Source organism: Triticum dicoccoides, chromosome 1B (genome assembly GCF_002162155.2).
Source record: "Triticum dicoccoides isolate Atlit2015 ecotype Zavitan chromosome 1B, WEW_v2.0, whole genome shotgun sequence".
Taxonomy (NCBI): Eukaryota; Viridiplantae; Streptophyta; class Magnoliopsida; order Poales; family Poaceae; genus Triticum; species Triticum dicoccoides.
Genome location: NC_041381.1, coordinates 626,972,006 through 626,995,309, shown reverse-complemented (window position 1 = coordinate 626,995,309; position 23,304 = coordinate 626,972,006). Strand labels below are relative to the sequence as shown.

The window sequence follows — 23,304 nt, the reverse complement described above, 5'->3', positions numbered from 1 at the left end:
CATGGCAACTGCATGCGCGCGGTAAAGTGTCACGTGGGGCATGCGGGACCACGAGGTACGGGGCCTGACTACCGGGCGTGTGGGCGTTATCTATTTTCGCCCACACGCACGCGTGTAAGAGGGACCGGGAAGGAAAAAAAAGGCGTGTGGGCGCTAGTTGTTTTGCCCACACACAAGCGTGTGGGCTGGTCCTCTTAGGCACCACACAGAACGTGTGGGCAGATTCCTTAACGCCCACACGTGTGGCAGTTATCAGGACCCTATGTCTATTGTTTACAATCCAGAAAATTGTTTACTTCTAGGGGTGCGTAGAGAGGTCTGTATTAGTTCAGGAGGATGCAAGTTTTTGCCAGGTCTTATAGCTGTATTGGAGATAATGTGTTTCAAGTTCAGTGAGAGAGGCCCTACCAATCGGTTAAATATAGCTACCTGGTTTAGCTATGTTCCAATTTTTGGCTTTCCCTGATTGTTTATATTATCGGTCCCATAACTTAATTAATTTCTTGGTTCTCACATTGGCACTCTGATGCTCTCAAATCTAATGGCAAAAGTCATTGCTTCCTAAGAGGCACCTGTAAACATTTATCCTGTAATGCTTGGACTTTTGGTCATTCGAGGTGCAAATGCGCTAACACTGATGATTAGTAGAAAGGTGTGTATTATTTTCCACACAATCTGCCTCCCCTCCTTTTTTGGAAGAAAGGTTTCTTAACAGTGTTGGCTCAGTAAAGTATATTTATGTTTTCATGCATGGATTTCATTTTAGTTCATAAGAAAATTGTGATGTTCTAGATTTTACTTTTAACATATCAGTACGAAAAGAGCAGATAAGATTCTGGCTTCGGACACTGAGCTGGTAATTTCTGATTATCTTTACTTGAATGTGTAAAGTGTTGTGTTCTTTTTTTAATAACATGTTTATTATATTTAGGTTCACATATGGAATTTCTCTGGGCGAACAACCTTCATATTGATGAATGAATGGAACCATATGCCCAAGATCCTCAGTCTTCTGAGAAAGAGGTCATTATCTTCTCCATCAAATTTTCCATTTTATTGCATATGCTTTATTTCCTGCATAAGATTGTAAAATCAATTGTACACTTGTCTTGGTCAAAGTCTTATCGATCGCTTGGTGTATGCTACTGCATATTTGCACGTATATACCCCCTTTCCTACAAGCTACTTTAGGGCATGTATGAGACTTTTAGTTTAGACTATAATGCTTACTCCGAGATGGATTTTTGCGTTAACTAGAGAATCTTCAAAAAAGAAGTCCAACAAAGATAAAATGGTCAACTGAATATATTGGAATAGGCACACGACCTGATATAATATAACTGATAAAGAGTACAGCATGAAAATAGTTTCAACAGTTCAATAATTTTAACATCCCCCATGTCTGAAAGTGGTAACGCTACTTCATACTGATATTTCTGTACCTACTACAAACTCTACAACTCTAAGGCCAAATTTAGTATTGGTCCTTTGTGTATTATTCTTCATATATAATTTCCAGAGCTGGCAGAAGAAACTAATCTGATCCATTTCGTACTTTTACAAAATTGAATCAAAAGAAACTACTTCCATTTAAGGAATTGTTCCCATACTGACACGGAACATGTGCTTGCTGACAATTTTACGTATATCTTTATTGCGTCAACATGATATAAAGTCAGAGCATTTCATTTTCATACGCTCCACTGTATCTTCATCTTCGATGTTACAATTAAATTCATCCACTTCAGTATTAGCTAATTTCTCTTACTACCTACCTCTATGTAGCATTTTCTAAAGGCACTGCAGTCCTACCTAATCCTTCTTAGTTCATGATGTATACCTGATTACCTGTGTGTAGATTTGTGAAGGAATAGACTGTGAAAATTTCTTTTTTATATTACTGCTGCTTACCCAGTTATTTTCCTCTCAAACCGCATATTCGATTCTACTAAAATTTATATGTGCCATTTCTATAGGAAACCCATAGCTTCCTTATTTCTCTGACTACAGATTCTTTGAATACATGCTCCACAACACAATGACGAGGAGCCTCCAGAGTACATCATCCTCAGTACCCTTGGTATGGGCTATGGTCTACGGAGGCGTATTGTTCGGTTAAGTTGAGTATGGACTACTCAACTTGTTCCGCTGTCATGTTAAACTAGGAAAGTCTATGTGGATACAGTAGCTCTGTTGTGTAGAAGATTTTCATATTCTCTCCGTCCTTGGGTATTCTTAACTTCATCAAGGGAATGACTAGAACATCTATTTTGGGAGCTATGACTTCCAATTTTCCATTTGTTATGTTAACCGTATGGGATCTTGACCCAAAGTTTCATAGATTTACATTTGTGGCTATGGTTTATGGAGGCATATGGTTCGGTTAAGTTGAGTACGGACTACTCAACTTGTTCCGTTGTCATATTAACCTAGGAAGGTCTATGTGGATACAGAAGCTCTGTTGTGTAGAAGTTTAATATTCTCTCCGTCTTTGGGAATTCTTAATTTCTCCATCAAGGGAATGACTAGACATCGATTTGGAAGCTATGACTTTCAGATTTACATTTCTTATGTTAACTATGGGATTTTGACCCAAAGTTTCATAGATTTACATTTGTTATGTTAACTGTATGTATGGGATCTTGGCCCAAAGTTGGGAACTTTCCTTAGTCATATGTTAGATTACCGGATCTACGAAACTAGCAGAATTGGCTTTGCTGACTGTAAACAATCAAACTTGAGGAAGATACATTGGTATTTGGTAATCTTTATCTGTGCTTTCATGGTACTCCCTCCGTTCCAAAATAGATGACTCAACTTTGTATTAAAGTTAGTATAAAGTTGGGTCATCTATTTTGGAACGGAGGGAGTAGGAGCCAGTCATAAACTAAAATACTATATGAAGCCAACTCTAGATAACTGGAAGTATCTTATTATGGAGAAAATTGTATCTTGTGCAACAACCTAACTTGAATCATCATTTTCTCCTTCTTTTTCTGGAGGTGCAAATCATGAGTTATGTTACTCAGTTTGGTAAGTGACGTGCGTAATTTTTTGTTTCCTTGTGTATCTCATGATGATGCTTCATAGATAGGCTATGGAGCTTATAGCTTGAGAAGCAACCGACAGCTTGGTTGTGCAGATTATACTTTATCTGTGCCTATAAGGTGTTTGATAATAATCCATCCTGGCTGCAGAGGATCATTGATCTATGTAGTATTGTTCCTTATTGTTCACTGAATAATTTTCCAGTATGATCCTGTTGTGTTCTTCCTGTAGGTGCGGCCGCCGCTATCACCCTGTTGTTCTTTATTGTTCACTGAACAATTTTTCCAATTAATGTATGATCCTGATGTGTTCTTCCTATAGGTGCTGCCATCGCTATCGCCCTCACATCAAGGTGTCTCTGGTTAATTGTTGATTGGGTCAGGATTCAACTTCATCATTACACAAGAATGTACCTTGATCTACATAGTTGTATAGGTACATGTTCTATGAATACTTGTGTAAGAACATGCGGTGCCCCCATGTTTGGTTTTGGTAATTGATGACAATCTCTATGGACTAATGGTTTTCTTGAGTTATATTTTAAGGATTTGTCCATAGGTTTTTCTTGAAGTCCATGTGTTGGTTTCAAGGAAGTTTATGAGTTGACCAATGTGCTATTAAGGAATTATCCAAAGATTAGTCATGTGAGTGTTGAGCTTATTGCAAGCATGTCTTGAAGAAGAAGATTGTGTGATCATTCATGTTTACCTTCAAGACATCATCCAAATGAAGAGAGTTGGAAAGATTCAAGGTTGATCAATACTAAGTCAAGAGTGAATCAAGTTGATCAACTCACAAAGCGTAGAAGATGTACCGAGAGGGATCAAGTGATCCCATGGTATGGTAAGCATTGTCCATTGCACTTTGTGTACTAACCCATGGTCTATGTGAGAGTTCTATGTGGGGTTAGGTATGTGTCCATGGGCTTGCGTCAAGAGGAAGATATCATACAACCCATGGAAAGGATGACATCAAGTGGTGATCGTCATCATGATTGCCGTGTGCAAGTTCAAGTGGAGCATCACGAAGAGATCAAGTGCTTGAATCTTGCTATCCTTTGTGGTGTCAATGGTCTTGTGAAGATGTGCTGGAGAGAGGCTCACCCATAGTGGACTATGGGGGAGCAATCATCTAGTCTTCATCGAGCCAACGCAATCAAGAAAGGTGGTCCAACTTGAGGGAGTCAAGATCGTCATCATCTAGCTCAAGTGGACCATGTGCAACGCAAAGGTTTGCCCTTGATAGGTTTTCTCTTTTACCGGTCTCATGGTGGTAGTTGGGAGACCGGGTTATAGGATCGATTGTCGTACTATCAAGGGGGGCTCTCGATGAGTAGCTTGGTCGTATCATTCGTAGAGAGCTCAAACCATTGCATCCTTGCATCTTATTTCTTGGTTCTTGCTTGGTTCTCTTTGTGAGTATTAGAGCTTATGGTCATCTTGATGACACCAAGCTTGAGTTCATCAAAAACGGAGTTCACATGCGTCTTCTATGATGTTTTCGGTGTTGGAGGTTTTACCGGTCTTTTCCGAGGAAGGGTTCTCACCTTTTTTCCTTTGGGACTTTTCTTATTTTCTTATTCTTGATATTTCTATCAAGATTGTGTTAGCCCTTGTCGTTAGCTTTCCAACAAACTTGGTTTCGTCGAATTCGGAGCTCGTATGCGAAAGTTGTGGCTGTTTTGATATTGCCTGTTTTACATAGAGAGGTTGTACCGCCCCGTAGAGAGGTTGTACCGGTTGACCGGTACAACTGGTGTTTGGAGCGGTTGTACCGCTCCAGAATTGGTCCGGAGGTTGTACCGGCCATGTACCGCTCTACCACCGGACTAGTTTCTGTTTTGGAGCGGTTCTTGGGCAGTTGTTGACCGGTTTTACCAGTTTAACCGGTACTACCGGTTCCCCGGGCTGTTGTACCGCTTAGAGCTTTTCCCAGGTTGGTTTATCCTCTGCTTTGGCCGGTTGTACTGGTTCTTGCACCGGTTGTACCGGTCCTACAACTTTCTGCACATAACGGGCAGATTCGTGGGGACCTATTTAAGGGGGTCTTCTTCCCCAATGGTTCCTGATCTCTAGAGCTCATTTTTGCCCCCATTGTTGACCTTCTTTTAGCTTGCTAACTCTCAATCCCTCCATGGATTCTTGCTAGTTTTTGAGGGAAAAGAGAGAGGAGATCTAGATCCACATTTCCACCAATCACTTTCTCCTCTATGTGAGTGGAACCCCTTGGATCTAGTTCTTGGAGTTCTTGGTGTTCTTCTTCTTGTTCTTCCTCTCATTTTCCTCCCTGGCATTAGTTGCTTCGGTGGGATTTGAGAGAGAAGGACTTGGGCACTCAGTGTGCCCTTGCCATTGCATTTGGTGCATCGGTTTGAGTTCTCCACGGTGATACGTGGAAGTTACAAGTTGAGAAGCTTATTACTCTTGGGTGCTTGGTGCCCTTGAGCTTGTTCCTCTTGGGTGCTTGGGCGCCCTAGACGGTTGGTGGTGTTCGGAGCTCAATCATTGTGGTGTAAAGCTCCGGGCAAGCGTCGGGGTCTCCAATTAGGTTGTGGAGATCGCCCCGAGCAATTTGACCGGTACCGGTGACCGCCCCCAAGGGTTGCCAAAGTGTACGGGTTCGGTGACCGCCCTCAAGGGTCCCTTAGTGGTATCACGGCATCTTGCATTGTGCGAGGGCGTGAGGAGATTACGGTGGCCCTAGTGGCTTCTTGGGGAGCATTGTGCCTCCACACCGCTCCAAACGAAGATTAGCATCTGCAAGGGTGTGAACTTCGGGATACATCGTTGTCTCTGCGTGCCTCGGTTATCTCTTACCGAGCCCCTTTACTTATGCACTTTACTTTGTGATAGCCATATTGTTCTTTGTCATATATCTTGCTATCACATAGTTGCTTATCTTGCTTAGCATAAGTTGTTGGTGCACATAGGTGAGCCTAGTTGTTGTAGGTTTTGTGCTTGACAAATTAACCGCTAGGTTTATTCCGCATTTGTTCAATCCTAAACCGTAATTATTTTAAAGCGCCTATTGACCCCCCCCCTCTAGGCGACATCCTCGATCTTTCAATTGGTATCAGAGCCTCGTCTCTCTTTGTTAGGCTTAACCGCCTAGAGAGTAAAGATGTTGACTAGGGGATTAGGATTCTCTGACACTCTTAGTTTCGATGGCACAAATTTTGATGTTTGGGTAATTCGCATGCTTAATCTCTTTAGGGTCATGAACCCAAATTTAGAGCGAAGTGTAGATATGGGTTTTTCTCCTCCAAAGGATCCCCAAAGATTATCTTTAGAGGATGAGAAAAACTCTTATCTAAATGCTCAAGCTTCTAATGTGCTTTTCGATGCTTTGAGCAATGTAGTTATATTTCAACTCATGCCGTTCCGAGATGCTCATGAGTTGTGGACGAAGCTTCAAGACAAATATGGTGTGTCCAAGATTTGTGGGGATGATTGTTCTCCCTCCACCTCCGGTCGTATAGTCTTCTCAACTTCTTCTACTTCACCTACATGTGGTTTGCCACAAGGTAATGACATGGTGAGTAGTGTTGGTCATTGCAATGATGATAGTATGCTTATTGTGGATGATCCTTCATCACTATATTATTGCAATGCTCCTTCTTTGGGCTTTAACACTTCGAGCACTCCAAATGTTTCACATGCTTGTGTTGATAGTCCTTGCATATCATGTAGAAATTGCTTGACTAAATCTCATGATGATATGCTTGCTATGTCTTGTTGCCATGATAAAAATGCATCTATTTCCTCGAATTGTTGTGCTAACAATGTAGTGGAAACCGAACACTCCATGGAACAAGATGTGGTGTTTAATGGTGCCTCAAGGGATCCTACATCATCATCTATTGCTTTTTGCCTTATGGCTAAGGCGTCAAAGGTATCTCCTACTTTGTACCCCAATATGTCTCTTGATGATGATGTTGATGCTAATGATGATGAGGATAATGATGAAGAGAATGATAATGTTGCCTCCTTAAAAACTAAGGGGGAAATGATTTTTAAAGCTCTTCATAAAAATAAAATTGCTCGTTCCAACTTCATGGAAATAATGTCCATTGCCATTGATGGCAAGAAATACATTGAGGAGTTGGAATCTCATCTAGAGGAGCATGAGGCCACCATTGTTAAAATGGAAGGTCATGGGCGTGATTACGCTAATGAGATTGCGGACCTCTCTCAAGCTCTTGAACTTGAACAAACCACCAAGGAATCTCTTGAGGAGACTTTTGCTCTAGAATTGTCTAAAGTGAAGGAATCTACTGATAGAGCTCTTAAGGTGGCCAATGTCTTTGAAACTAAAAATGCTAAGCTTGAAGTTGCTCATGCTAGACTCCTTGAGGATTTTGAGCACCTCGAAAATGGCTCAAGGGTCATCAAGGGTGAGCTCATCAAACTCACCGAGTCTCATGCTCAACTTGAAGCTTCTTATTTAAAAGAGCTTGCCAAGTTGCCTTCTCCTCTTGTTGTTAATGATGATGCTTGTGCTACTAATTCTATTACTTGTGAAGCATCCATTTTGAAGGAGAATGTTGAGCTACGGGCTCAACTTGAGGTGCTATCTTGCAATTATGGGAAATTGGAAGAAAGTCATGAAAAGCTCTCAAGATCTCATGATGATCTTCTAGTATCCCATAGTGTGCTAAAGATAGCTCATGAGGCCATGATTGCTAAGGTAACATCTAGTGAGCCTCGTGTGGATACTAGCACTACTTCTAGTCAAAATAGTATATTGCCATGTGCTAGTCCTTGTAATTCATCTACTCACAATGTTGGTACATCTTGTGATGAATTGCTTTCCTTGCCTTGTTGCTCTAACGATGAAGCTTATACTTCCTCTAGTACTTGTGTTGAGACTAACCATGTAGAGGAAATCAAAGAGCTCAAGGCCCAAGTCACTTCTTTGAAGAAAGACTTGGAAAAGTGTCATGAAGGGAAGGCCACACTCAACAATATCTTGAGTGTGCAAAAATCCCCCAATGACAAAGGTGGACTTGGATTCAACTCCAACAAGAAGAAGAAGTCCAAGTTGAACAAGAAGAAGGGCCAAGAACAAGTCAAGAATTCGGCCAAGATTGTTTGCTTCAAGTGCAAAGTTGAAGGGCATCATGTTAGATCTTTCCCATTGAAGAAGAAGGCCATTAGTGTCAAGCAACAAGGGAAGAGGGCACAAGTTCAATCTCATGCTCAACATCAAGTTGAAGAAAGGCCTCTTCCCAAGAAGACTCAAGTTAATGCTTCTCAAATTGAGAAATCAAGTGAGAAGAAAGTGAAGAGTAGACGTTGATACTTATGTCGTGAGAAAGGTCATGTCGCTTCTTCATGCACTAGTGGTAACTTATCCAACCCAATTATTATTGATGATATCTATTCTCTTGGTAAGGATAAGGTTGGCAATGTGTTTGCCAAGTTTGTTGGTACTCAAAGTGGTGTCAAGCAAAGAACCATTTGGGTAGCCAAACCTATTGTGACTAACCTCTTAGGACCCAACTTGGTCGGGGACCAACAAGCTCAAACTTGATCAATAGGTGTTGTTGGAGGGCATTGGAGACTTGGCTACATTATGAAGAATTAAGGGGACTTCATCATTCTCTTTGTCTCAAGCCAAGTCAATTGGATTATCAAGTTTCTATCTTATATCCAATGTGCCTCCTTGCGGTAACTTGTACTTAAATTGTTTACCCATAAAGTTACTTGCCCCCTTGCATGTTTTGGTTTTGTTCCTTGCATGTGTTTGTATATGTTGCGCTTCCAACTTGCTTATCTTGAGCAATCAAGTATGTGTGTGTTGGTTTGCACATCATGTACGTGTGCGTCGTGCGTTGAGCCTTTTTGCTTCCTGTTTGTATCCTAGTTGGCTCGTGTGAGAGATCAATGGAACATCCCATTTTGGGGGAGTGATGTGCTTTGTGCACCTCACAATCCTATAAATGTGTGTACATGAGGAATACCATCCAGTATTGATATTACAAGATTATCTAGTCGCTAGGTGGTATATCTCTCATGAGAAATTCAAATTCTAAAAATTCCATTGATTATCTCGTGTTGGATCCTCTTATTGCCTCTTGTTTAGTTCTTATTGGTATCACATTATGGGGGAGTAATATGCTAAGTACATATTACAAGCCTAGAAAATGTGTACATTTGAGATATTGTCACCTAGAATTGATACTGTAAATTATCTTGTTCCTAGGTGGCATGTTAGCTCTACAAGTTGCAATTTGCTTTTTGTTTGGAGTGAAGATGATGTCGGATATCCTTGCTATCTACCACCGGGAATTATTTCCAAATACTTCTTGTCTTTTGACAATTGGTAATCACTTATGTGTGGTAGAATTTATTTGATCATCTTTACATTGGCTTTTGTTTTTATTTGCCTTTTCTCTTGCCAAGGTTTGTGTCAACTCCCGTTGTCATCCATACCACTTGTGGATCTTGTTAATTTCTTGTTCTTCTCTAGTGTTTTCTAGATATAGTGAAAGTGGTGATCCCACCTTGTGCATTTTGTATTCAAAAGCAAATTCTCTCTAGTGCACAACTCATGGGGGAGCTATCCTATTTTCTTTAGAACACTCTTCTTGTGATCCTTATCAAGTGTGTGTTGGTGGAAGGCAAGCCGTTTTCTTTTGGTACCTTGTGCCATCATGAAACTTTGATGAGAGCTTGGTTTGTTTGGAACCATCCTCTCTTTGGGAGTTTGACATCTTTAATTTAGTGTGTATCAATGGATATCTCATTCCTTGACGTATCTTTAATGATATCTTCCAAGTGATGATTTATCTATTTGGTATCCTTTTTCACTTGGCATTTCGTTTTCATTGGTTTCGGTTCTTGAAAGTTTCGAGCATGCATATTTACTTCTTGTATGTTATTTGGCATGCTTTCTTTCTTTGACTCAATATATAGGGGAAACTCCACCTAGCCTCAATTTGGATGAGATGTGCATGAAATTCATTTTCATATCTATATGCACATATTTATGTGAAGTTTGTCCTATGTATTGGTGTTTCTAACTATGTGGTCCCAATGAGTTTGGGTACCGTTTAGTTTGTGTTGTTCTTCTAGGAACATTTGGAGATGCATTGGATGCTCGGCTCATTCACAAGGAAGGTGTTTCCACCATGTGCTTATTGGAGTCAAGCTAGGATGATCAATGAACTACCATCTACCTTCAATTGGTATCTACTACATCCTTCCAATGGTATCTCGGTAACAAGTATCATCATCTACTTCATGCACACATTTCTTGCATCAACCTTGTGTAGGTTGTATCATGGCATGTATTCATTCTTTCTTGTGATACTTGTTTCCTTTCTCAAAGCATCCCAACAATGATCTCATGTTGCTAGTTGTGATGTCTTTGATGGTTGTGTGGTAGGAATTCATTTATATACAATAAGACCATATCTAGCCATGTGCTATGCTTCCAAGCAAATATCTTATTGGTATATGTATGACTTCCTTTTGGATATCTTATTCCTTCATGTTGTAACTATGTCGGGTGTACATCCTTCTTTGTAGACATATATCATCATGATTTCGTCTACCTAGAACCTTATACACCTGAGAGAAATTACATCTCTAGATGATATCCTTTCTTTCACGTCCACCTTGTCTTTCTTTTGTTATTCCTTTGGTGGCTCCGTGAAAGATCTTGTCTTGAGTGCGGGTCTTATCTCGTTGCATCTTGATGCACTCTTTTGTGGTGAAGATCTTTTTCCTCATGCTTGTCTTGACGAGGACTTTGCCATCTTAATTGGTATCCCTCATCTTGATGAGGCTTTCATTTTCTATCTTCACCACGGGTTGTCACAAGCATAGGTCTCTTATGCTTATTAGTAAGGTTGTGAACCCATTTGCTAGTTGTGTGTGGGAATGACAGGCCTTGCACCATGTGCCTCATTCTTTCAAGACTATGTTGATGCTTAATGCTCATCCTAATTTTAGTCTTCTCAAGTGCTTCGCCATGACTCACACACATCATTTTGGTTGAGCCCATTCTTAAGTTGCCTCTTTTACTTGTTGCTCAACCATGTGTTTGTTGCAAGTACTAGGCTTTGTTTCCTATATGCTCACTTGCACTTGTTGTAAGTTTCTATTTATTTTGGAGGAGCTATGATCCTATTTTGTGCACTTTGTATCTAATTACAAAACATTCTTTTTGTGCACAAATCATGGGGAGCTTCTCTAGTTTCTTTAGAACACTCCTCGTCTCATATCATAATATCCTTTTTCATGTGGCTCGTAGGATCATTCGTCTAGTTGGTTCAATTGATATCCGTTGATTGCTTGCTTCAATTGGTATCCTCTGATTGCTTGTGTCTCTCTTTGTTATGTCTTTGTGGCATATCTTTCTTTTGCAATCTTTGGGCCTCAATATAGTTTGTCTTCCTCCAAGTACTGACAGTTGGATATGTGTATTGCATTCCACTCTCTTGTTGAGAAATACACAATTTCTGGAGGACCACAATTTATATTGGCCTTCTAAGCTTTTCGCCCATTTTGGCAATCGATACCAATGGGGGAGAAGTTTTAGAGAGTTTTGTGGAGAAGTCGTCTGAGTCTTCTCCTTGCTTAGGTTTTGGTTCCTAAGCTTTTGCATCTCATTCTCATGCATCATTGGTTAATGCATTGCATGGTGATGCATAATTCCTTGTATAAACTCTCTTGAAAGTGATTGTCATCAATTACCAAAATGGGGGAGACTGTAAGAACATGCGGTGCCCCCATGTTTGGTTTTGGTAATTTATGACAATCTCTATGGACAAATGGTTTTCTTGAGTTATATTTTAAGGATTTGTCCATAGGTTTTTCTTGAAGTCTATGTGTTAGTTTCAAGGAAGTTTATGAGTTGACCAATGTGCTATTAAGGAATTATCCAAAGATTGGTCATGTGAGTGTTGAGCTTATTGCAAGCATGTCTTGAAGAAGAAGATTGTGTGATCATTCATGTTTACCTTCAAGACGTCATCCAAATGAAGAGAGTTGGAAAGATTCAAGGTTTATCAAGACTAAGTCAAGAGTGAATCAAGTTGATCAACTCACAAAGCGTAGAAGATGTACCGAGAGGGATCAAGTGATCCCATGGTATGGTAAGCATTGTCCATTGCACTTTGTGTACTAACCCATGATCTATGTGAGAGTTCTATGTGGGGTTAGGTATGTGTCCATGGGCTTGCGTCAAGAGGAAGATATCATACAACCCATGGAAAGGATGACATCAAGTGGTGATCGTCTTCATGATTGCCGTGTGCAAGTTCAAGTGGAGCATCACGAAGAGATCAAGTCCTTGAATCTTGCCATCCTTTGTGGTGTCAATGGTCTTGTGAAGATGTGCCGAAGAGAGGCTCACCCATAGTGGACTATGGGCGAGCAATCATCTAGTCTTCATCGAGCCAACGCAATCAAGAAAGGTGGTCCAACTTGAGGGAGTCAAGATCGTCATCATCTAGCTCAAGTGGACCATGTGCAAGGCAAAGGTTTGCCCTTGATAGGTTTTCTCTTTTACCGGTCTCATGGTGGTAGTTGGGAGACCGGGTTATAGGATCAATTGCCGTACTATCAAGGGGGGCTCTCGATGAGTAGCTTGGTCGTATCATTCGTAGAGAGCTCAAACCATTGCATCCTTGCATCTTATTTCTTGGTTCTTGCTTGGTTCTCTTTATGAGTCTTAGAGCTTATGGTCATCTTGATGACACCAAGCTTGAGTTCATCGAAAACGGAGTTCACATGCGTCTTCTATGATGTTTTCGGTGTTGGAGGTTTTACCGGTCTTTTTTGAGGAAGGGTTCTCACCTTTTTCCTTTGGGACTTTTCTCATTTGCTTATTCTTGATATTTCTATCAAGATTGTGTTAGCCCTTGTCGTTAGCTTTCCAACAAACTTGGTTTTGTCGAATTCGGAGCTCGTATGCGAAAGTTGTGGCTATTTTGATATTGCCTGTTTTACATAGAGAGGTTGTACCGCCCCGTAGAGAGGTTGTACCGGTCGGTGTTTGGAGCGGTTGTACCGCTCCAGAATTGGTCCGGAGGTTGTACCGGCCATGTACCGCTCTACCACCGGACTAGTTTCTGTTTTGGAGCGGTTCTTGGGCGGTTGTTGACCGGTTTTACCGGTTTAACCGGTACTACCGGTTCCCCGGGCTGTTGTACCGCTTAGAGCTTTTCCCAGGTTGGTTTATCCTCTGCTTTGGACGGTTGTACCGGTTCTTGCACTGGTTGTACCGGTCCTACAGCTTTCTGCACATAACGGGCAGATTCGTGGGGACCTATTTAAGGGGGTCTTCTTTCCCAATGGTTCCTGATCTCTAGAGCTCGTTTTTGCCCCCATTGTTGACCTTCTTTGAGCTTGCTAACTCTCAATCCCTCCATGGATTCTTGCTAGTTTTTGAGGGAAAAGAGAGAGGAGATCTAGATCCACATTTCCACCAATCACTTTCTCCTCTATGTGAGGGGAACCCCTTGGATCTAGTTCTTGGAGTTCTTGGTGTTCTCCTTCTTGTTCTACCTCTCATTTTCCTCCCTAGCATTAGTTGCTTCGGTGGGATTTGAGAGAGAAGGACTTGGGCACTCCGCGTCCCTTGCCATTGCATTTGGTGCATGGGTTTGAGTTCTCCACGGTGATACGTGGAAGTTACAAGTTGAGAAGCTTATTACTCTTGGGTGCTTGGTGCCCTTGAGCTTGTTCCTCTTGGGTGCTTGGGCGCCCTAGACGGTTGGTGGTGTTCGGAGCTCAATCATTGTGGTGTAAAGCTCTGGGCAAGCGTCGGGGTCTCCAATTAGATTGTGGAGATCGCCCCGAGCAATTTGACGGGTACCGGTGACCACCCCCAAGGGTTGCCAAAGTGTACGGGTTCGGTGACCGCCCTCAAGGGTCCCTTAGTGGTATCACGGCATCTTGCATTGTGCGAGGGCGTGAGGAGATTACGGTGGCCCTAGTGGCTTCTTGGGGAGCATTGTGCCTCCACACCGCTCCAAACGGAGATTAGCATCCGCAAGGGTGTGAACTTCGGGATACATCGTTGTCTCTACGTGCCTCGGTTATCTCTTACCGAGCCCCTTTACTTATGCACTTTACTTTGTGATAGCCATATTGTTCTTTGTCATATATCTTGCTATCACATAGTTGCTTATCTTGCTTAGCATAAGTTGTTGGTGCACATAGGTGAGCCTAGTTGTTGTAGGTTTTGTGCTTGACAAATTAACCGCTAGGTTTATTCCGCATTTGTTCAAGCCTAAACCGTAATTATTTTAAAGCGCCTATTCACCTCCCCCCCTCTAGGCGACATCCTCGATCTTTCAACTTGCATGTGGAATGCACTTCTTTAGGCTGACCTTCTCATGCCTCATTTCTTTATGTGCAGAGCATTATCTAAAAGTGGATCTTTGTGTGCAGATAAATTCACCAAGCATCATAAGGACTTCTTACTGATGCTTCATGGACTCATTTGTTTGTGTGTCATTCACCAACATTTTCAGAAGTTAGAGCTATAACTGGTTTTGTGATCATGAGGGCCATGCATATCAGGATGCCTCGTGGATTTATACTTTTCACAATCCGTACACAGTAAAGTACCTAGATATGCTCATCCCATTTGCCTCAGTGCATCTGTTGAATTGCCATTGTTTAGTTATTCTCATATCATTTATCATGAGATTTGTTTTCCAAATTGGTAGTCCTTTGGATGCTCTGATATAGTTAATTTGTTGATGAGATAAAACACTTATCCCCGATGTTTTAAGGGTTGTGGCCCTTCTGTTTTAAAACAGCTGAATTTGTTGATGGTAAAAATTTGTTGAGAAACTGTGCTTCTTCTAGTTGCAAGTTTTCTCCCTTACATGCTCACTTCTATGCATTTCTTACGGTTTATTATTTTGTACATGAAATATACCCAAAAAAACACACCAAGTTGTCCTCATGTTAAGTCGCTATGAAGATCACTAGCGATCACGAGAGCATTGGCCTTCTTATAAGAAGATGATGAGCCAATTGGCCTTATGAAACATTCATGATATCATTGATGAAAGTAGTAGTGCAGTACCCTAATATGTTTCTAAGTAGGCATCATTTAACATCATACTTGTCTGTTTACTGTTTTATTCTTTGATCTGTTAACCCTAGATAACTGATGTGGACTATTTGAGGAAATAAGCATTTCAAATATAGTTTAGTTTCAATTCATTTTCGTGGCTCCGTTTATAAAGAAAGCAGTTACCCATTTCTACTTATGACTAAACTGGGTATATGCTTTGGTGTATTTATTCAATGGAAAACTTCTTCCTGAACATGTGTCAACTGTGCGCTTTATCTACTTAAATTTTTTTGTGGGCTTTCACATCCAGGTTCAGCTGCCACCAACATAAATGCGGCTATGATGCAAGATGGTACAGAAATGTCATGCCACTATGCTATTTGCACAAGCACTATTATTAGTAGTTACAGAAGCTGGCACTTACAAGGGTGTCCACCTCCTAAGATGGATATTTTTGTTGTATAATTTATGCTAACTGGATTTTAGAATATGTATTATCCATGTAAGAATCTATTCATTCTTATTTTGTGTCTTGTCTTTAATCGTTAATTTGATTTTTAGAATTTTACATGCTATCTTTCAGGATCATGTCAGTGCCTTCTAGAGAATTGTTTCATGTTTAGTGAATGCTTTTGTTGCTGCTTAGACGGTATGCACAACATTGCTTTGCAAACCTTTAGGACGCTAGACTGATTATGTTGCTTGGTTCTGGTCTAAGGATCTCTTATGCTAAAATATTATGGTGCTTTGCTAGGTTCTTTGTACTTTTCAAATAAACTTTAGGTCGACAATCGTTAGTTAGTTGTTGCTAGATAAATTTTTTTGAGAATGTTACTGGAGAAAAAATGTGTGTGAACTCATAAAAATGACCGCACATGACGCAAAGGGGTGCTTTAGCAAGCCAAGTGCGCCACAGGCAATGCTTCAAGAGGCCCGCCATTGGCGGGCCACAACCACTAGTGTATTGCATTTGTAGCTCGGGTCAACTAGGAGATGATGCAAGCCAAGGCGCTCACACCATTTAAAATGGTATGTTCTGAACTTCCTTTGGTTTATGAGACAAAAAGGATGTTATATCTGCATGCTACTACAGTTTAGGCATTGATGTTATTTGAGCATCTTTTGGGCCTGATGCCATATTTATTGCAGTTACAAAATTATTAACATTAATTTTCATTTATCATTTGTTGATCTAATTTTTTAGACCAAAATGAGAAACCGTCCTTTTATTTTCATTTCAGGTGTGGGTGATCAATAGAAGACAAATGAATACACTAATGGAAGGCCGTGTCAAAGTACCTTCCTATTTTGTATTTTCTTTTTGTTCAGGATCTACTATAATTTCCCTGAAAGTTTTTATTCCTGAAATTCATCGTACATACTTGCTTGGTTTTACTTCAGTTAATATATAATGGGCATTCTATAATTACTAAGAACTGATATGTGAGGGTGTGCCTCCCTGTTTTGGTAAGATAACTACTTTTGGTTATAGATCATGACTAGATTAAGTAGGTTTATATAATAATTTTTCATTGTTCCACTTATAGAAACTTAACTGCTGCAGTGTTAATACATTATAGTCATCCTTCACGACCTTGTGATTGGTTGCCATGTCTGCGCAATATCCTGTGCCATGTCATATGGTTATTTTTTGCAACAAAGGTACCTTGTGGTCAGCGGACTTGCCAAGGTAGCGGTGTTTGACCTAGGGTTGTGGCCATCGTTATGCTTGATCGCGAGATGGTACTATCCCCTGCGTTGCCATGGTCACTGATGTGGGAGGAACGATCGGTCATCGCTCGATCTTAAGATGGCCATGACACCTAGGCTGTGGTCATGTGGCCGCCGCCGCCGGGGAAGCATTCCCATTAATTCTGAATCTGCAAGTTTGGAATCATCTCCCCCATTCAGTTAAGCTACACATATTTTGCTTCTATTTCTTTTCTTTCTAGGTCTCGGACCATCTCCATTCTGGTAAATACCTCATCACATAAACGTCGTTGGTCCCTGGTGAGCCCATTCCCTTCCTTACTTTCTCCATATTGGTTATGATGCATGGTCTCTTTCCAGCTATGACAAATGGTATACTGCATACTGCATACTGACGATAGGATAGATGATTTATGATGTACTATTTTAGATAACGGTACTAAGTTTTTATTCCATAGATGATATTTGGTTTTATTCTACATTTTTTCTTTGCAAAGATAGATTTTATAAGAGATAAATAGCATGTACAGGTTAACCTTAGCCTTTTTTATGAGTGATAATCTAACACTTACAAGATCATCTTAGGATTTCTTAATGGATCATGTACACATTCCACCAAGGATTATTTTAGATCTTATGCTGAAAGACACTATAGCTCCCAAAATCTGTATACTACACCCAGCCTACAGGAAACGTTGGCATAGAGACTGTGACTGAGTTTTATCCATTTCTGCAGCACTTGCCAGAGGGCACTGTCAAAAGATTTGTTTTTCGATCTGAGTCATCTTGCTACCCTTTTAGGTTTATTTATATATGAAATCACCATAATTGTTGCCATGGCTCTGGTTCTTGATATAGTGCTTAAAAGCACTATCCCATCCTGATTATTCCCATACAGTTTTTTGTCTCACTGAATATCATCTTCGAGAACTGGGCAATCTTCGAGTCCATGAAGAGCACTCGCACGGTCAAGCACCATGAGATCTTCATCTGTAATGCCGAGTGTGTTGTGCTCTTCACAAACCTTGAAGATGAGGCCAGAGAGATCCGCCGCCTACTGGGTTCGATCGGATGCCATCGATTTCACCCACCGCCAATGACGACGAGGCCGGTGGCTCTGGCATTGAGCGATATACTTCACCTCTCACGTGAAGAAATAAGATTTTTCAGGATTAGGATTATTTATGAAATATAATGAGCATCTTTTACCACCAATGTCCTGTTAAGTCTCACCGTATTAATACACATGCATCACTGTTAATCATCCCAGCTAAAACCACAGTCAGATAAATCAACTTAATTATTCTACTACTTCTTTCCAGATGACAGTTGTTAAACAAGAGGAGGTAGACATAGCCAATGATACCAGCGGTGGCCAAATTACCCATGGTAATTCTGAAAAACATACTTACGATTGTTTGTACATCGAAGAGAATGTTTCTTCTTCTTCACTAATGCATGCTATTTGATCAGTCTTTTTTTATCACTTATGCATGCAAGTTGATCAAGTATGTAATAAAACAAACTTCTTTCAGGGTCCAGTAGGTGTTCTGTTTGCTATTCATTAATGCTCTAATTTATTTGCGGTTACATGTACAAGCACCGCTTACTGCTTCCCACTGACCATATACAATAGATAGTCTTTTCTACCTTTCATGAGTACACACAAGCTAATCAGCCCCTCTGTTTGTTTATGTTGTCCTCTATTTGCTATTGCAAACTCTTATCATGATCTCCTTATCTATTCAACACGGACGAATCACTGTGTCGGAAGCACAATAAGCCATACGAGTATATTCATCGCCCACGCAAAGCAAACTCAATCCAAAAGTTCAAAGGCAAGAAAATCCATGTAAAGCCTGGAAAGTACATTCTTCGTGGTAAGAGCTACATTACTCTTCTCATTCCATCAACTCTTGCAACAACTGCTAAAAGATATAACTTTGTACAATTTAACATAGGTGAGCATTGCATCCACTACTTAGATGAGTTTAGTCACCACATTGTGTGGGGCAACACAGTTAAGCTCTATAATCATAATGTTCGTACACTGCGAAAGATCATCCACAGCACCACCACGCCTGATAACTACTATGTGTGCCACATGACAGAAACATTTGCAACACAAGGCAAAAGAATGGTAATCCTTTGCAATTACTCTGTCCAGTTTCATATAATAGCATGGTATAAAATGATATAGTGACTAACCTTTACTGTTATTTTCAGTACTTTAGCGTTCCCTTTTCTACGGGTTTCCTTTTCCCACACGTGGATGCTGACCATGATGAACTGCCAATCACTACTGGAGACGGAACTACCGCTGTCACGGCCCGCTTTATCAAGGGTGTTGACACAAGGGCCACCATCACTAAAGGTTGGAGCGACTTCTTCCGTCAGGCACACATGAACGAAGGGCAAGTATATGCTTTCGCCTTCAAATGCACTTCCAAGGGACTATGCCTGATCGTCTACTCAATATAAGCAAGTTGCAAGAGCCCCTTGTTATATAACTTAGTATTAGTATAGATGCCTACCAAGACTTCTGTGTTTATCATCCTTTTGGATCTTATATAATCCCCTAAGACCATCCTGTGCATTTAGCTATCGGTTATTTGCTGCTTAGACTGCTATGTGGTATGCTTTTGAAACAGCCTTGATGGAAGAAATATATGCTTTTGCCTTTAAGTGCACATCCAAAGGCCTCTACATGATTGTCTATCCAATCTAAACAGATTTAAAGAGTCCTTTCCTACATGACTTATTGCACCATTTCCAATCTTATGTACTTACTACGTATAGTACTCCCTCCGTCCGGAAATACTTGTCATCAAAATGGATAAAAGAAGATGTATCTAGATGTAATTTAGTTCTAAATACATCTATTTTTATCTATTTTGATGACAAGTATTTTCAGACGGAGGAAGTATGAGCTATTTTTTTCGAATAACAATATGTTAATGCACGCTCTTACAATAATTAACTTACACTCGGCCTTTGCGCCATTGACGCAACGGGTCATCTAGTTATCAGCCATATTATCAGGAACAGGATCGTGCTCCATGGTATTCCTACCCACCGAAGCGAAAGTGAAGCATACCATGGAGTACTTTCATCAAAGTACACGATGCACGCAAGGTACTCGACGTTTTCCTTGGCACTACCAACAGTGCTGAGTTCGTATTTTGTGTTTTCTGTTTATTGTGACCGACCGAAGAGAAGCGTGATGCGCACACACATTGACAGTGCTCGTCCCGGTCGTGCAAATCCCGTCACCTTGCCCATGTAGGGCATGTCAACGGTACCTAGGACATGAGCTACATCCATGTTACATTTACAGCAATGGAAAACAAGCTTAATTACACAAGACAAGGTTAACACACTATCAACAAGGCCATTCAAACAAGAAATCAACAAGGCCGGTGTTTTATTGAATATTGACCTATCCAATAGTTCACGGTATGGATGCATCCACAACCGGCATCGACGTGCATGTGTACATATAGGTAGGCCTGGCGGCCGGCGGCTCACGCGGACTCGGCGGCAGGAAAGGAGAACCCCGACCCTTGCAGCGCGTCCTCGACGACCCCGTCCAGCAGCGCCGCCATCTCCGGCGTCATGTGGTTGCTCCAGTCCCCGGCAACCCCCTTCCGGAAGAAGGCCTCGTTCCTGACGTAGTTCTGAGCACCGCTCTTGTTCGCCTCCACGTTCTTCAGGGCGCCGATGCTGCACAGCTCGACGATGTCCCGTGCCACCCCCGCGGCCTCCTCTTCCTCCGAGAACGCGCACCCCATGAACTCGGCAAGCTTCCTCACGTTGCCCACCGGGTCCCCCAACATCTCCTCGTACCGGAGGAAGAGGACCCTCTCCGGCCACCTCCGGCTCGCCTCCCAGTAGCTCAAGACGTGGGGCCACTGCGGGCCGCCGGGGCACCGGCCGTCGCAGAGCAGCTCGAAGGCCTCCTCCATACCGAACGGCGTTGGCACCGGCCGCGGTTCGTCGTCGTTGGCGGCCTCGGCTGCGGCGGCCGCCGCCGTCTTCTTGGCGAAGAGCCACACGGAGACGAAGGCGTCCTTGGGGTCGCGGCAGACGTACACGACCTTGCAGCCGGCGCCCTCCGCCGTGACTCGCTCCGGCAGGAGGGAGTAGGGCATGTGGGTGGGGATCACGCGCGGGGATGGGAGCGCCGCGAATGCGTCGGCATCCGGAGTGAGCGCATAGGGCACCTCGAGGAACTCTACACAGTCATGCGGGTTGCGGAGGCGGAGCGGGTGGTCGGGGGCGCACGGTGGGTGGTCGGCGCGGTGGACGGTGGCGAAGGCCAGCGCCTTGAGCCAGGTGGTGCCGGACTTGGGGAAGCTGGCGAGGAAGACGTCGGACGGCCTGGGCGCGAACACCGCGCGCACGGCCACGATACCCCGGAGGATCGGCTCGGGGAACCAGAAGCCGCCGTGCTGCCTGAGCTGGAACGGCGGGAACCGTGTCTCGAGGGGAAGCGAGGAGACCACGAGGCGCTCGGCCATGTCGTCGTCTCCGATCGACGGGGCCATTGGTCGCGCTGTGCTGCTGCCTGTGCCAAGCAACCACGTACGGTGTGTATATTTGTAGCTGCATTTGCTCTATTAGTTTAGTTGCCACGAGACTGACGAGATCCTTGGAGAAATATACAGTAATAGAGTTTATGGAGAAAGATATAACAAAATGAAAGTTGGAAGTCCTCCGGGCTGTCCGATCAACGCAGGAATTATTCGTCACGTCTCCAAAGAATCACCAGTCAAGTAGTACGCCGCCTCCCGCATGACTGTGTAGAGTTCCTCGAGGTGCGTAAATTATTTGTGACGATTGGCAGGAATTATTCGTCACGTCTCCATAAAGTATTTCCAGCCAATCACGCCAGGTAAGTAAATTAGGTGTATTATTGGTGACAGTGTATTTTGTATCAGTTTGTCTAATTCATATCTAGATATTTTTTGTTTTTTAAGGATGTCACATCTAAAGTCTCATAAATATATACTGCAACAACAAGAAAAAAAAATTAGGACAAAAAAAAGACCACAAACAGAGTGGACATCAGCTTAGTTTTTTTTAACATCAGTACAGTCACAAGCACTCATATACACGCGCATACACTCATCTCTATGAACGCACACACGCACACCCTACCCCTGTGAGCACCTCCGAAAGACTGAGCCGGCATATCATCTTGAAATTTACGAAGTCACTGTAGGCACCTCATCATCGACGGGAACGTCTCCTCCCACTGAATGCACATCGCCGAAAATCTTGAAATAAATCCAGGAATAAATGCGAGCACCAGGATTTAGACCCTGGTGGACTGAGATACCACAGTCCCTCTAACCATCCAACCACAGGTTGGTTCGCGGACATCAGCTTAGTTGTGACATAACTATGTCACATGTAGATGTGTCCTAGACAAACCCATTTTGTATACTCATCCATATAGTTAGGAGTGTTGGAGCTGCTGGCGCCTGCTGCATACTTAAGTTGCCCCGAGATACGAGCTTGTAGTACGTTATCTGCGTGTGGGTGCTTTTCACCGGTTGATTGGACTAGTTTTTTAACAGCATGTGTGGTTAATTGAGTACAAGGAAGTGGATTTTGATTGGAGATTAAGGAGGAGGAGCGGCCCACCCCGTGAAATCGCGGGGAGGGGGAGGGGGGGGTGTCAGTTAGAAAGAAAAAGTCATAGTCAGCGCATAATTACGTGTAACTGTTTGTACATTTAGCATTATTAATGGTTAATTAGCACCCAAATTACAATAATACTGGACTTACAAAGAATTATCAATGTTTTACTTAATTTTTAAACTACTAGAAAAGCGGCCCATGCATTGCAACTTGAGGGAAAAAATAATCTCCAATGCCATGACCGCATTTTGCTGCATCACCGAGATAGAGTATCACTCCCATTTTTTTGAAATCGTCAACAATTTTTGAAAATCATGAATGTTTTCTTAAACTCATGAACATATCAAAAATCGTGAACATCGTTGCAGTTTTTGAACATTTTCTAAAATCATGAAAAAAAAGTTAAATTCATGACCATTTTATACTATTTGCAAACATTATTAAAAAAATTAAACATTTTTCTTGAATAGGCAAACATATCTAGAACTGATGAACATTTTTTTCGAAATTGGTGGAACGATTTTTGAAATTCACAAACATTTTTCTGATTTAACGAACCTTTTTTAATGCATGATCATTTCTTGAATCCGCAAACATTTTATGAATCAATAAACTATTTTGTAAGTCATGAACATTTTTTGAATTTTAGGATATTTTGCAATTCATGAACATTTTTTAAATTGGAATTTTTTGTTAAATTTCATTAACATTTTTCAATAAAAAGTTTTTAAAACATCTAAACTTTTTTATTTACCGAATATTTGTTTTTAAAATTGCGAACATTTTTTTGAATATGCGAATATTTCTTAAAAATTATTAGCATTTTCTAAATCCACAAACATTTATTATTTATTCAAC

General features: G+C 41.7%; 1 protein-coding gene across 1 annotated transcript; it reads right to left on the bottom strand.

The window, feature by feature from the left end:
• Window positions 1-20,194: 20,194 nt before the first annotated feature.
• On the bottom strand, window positions 20,195-21,348 carry LOC119310526 (cytosolic sulfotransferase 12-like). The gene has a single exon (XM_037586250.1). It carries the CDS (start codon window positions 21,345-21,347, stop codon window positions 20,325-20,327), a length of 1,023 nt encoding a protein of 340 aa, XP_037442147.1. The 5' UTR covers window position 21,348; the 3' UTR covers window positions 20,195-20,324.
• Window positions 21,349-23,304: the final 1,956 nt, after the last annotated feature.

Bases quoted from the DNA above. Each gene is read 5' to 3' on its own strand.
- LOC119310526 (XM_037586250.1), bottom strand. From the start codon at position 21,347: ATGGCCCCGTCGATCGGAGACGACGACATGGCCGAGCGCCTCGTGGTC.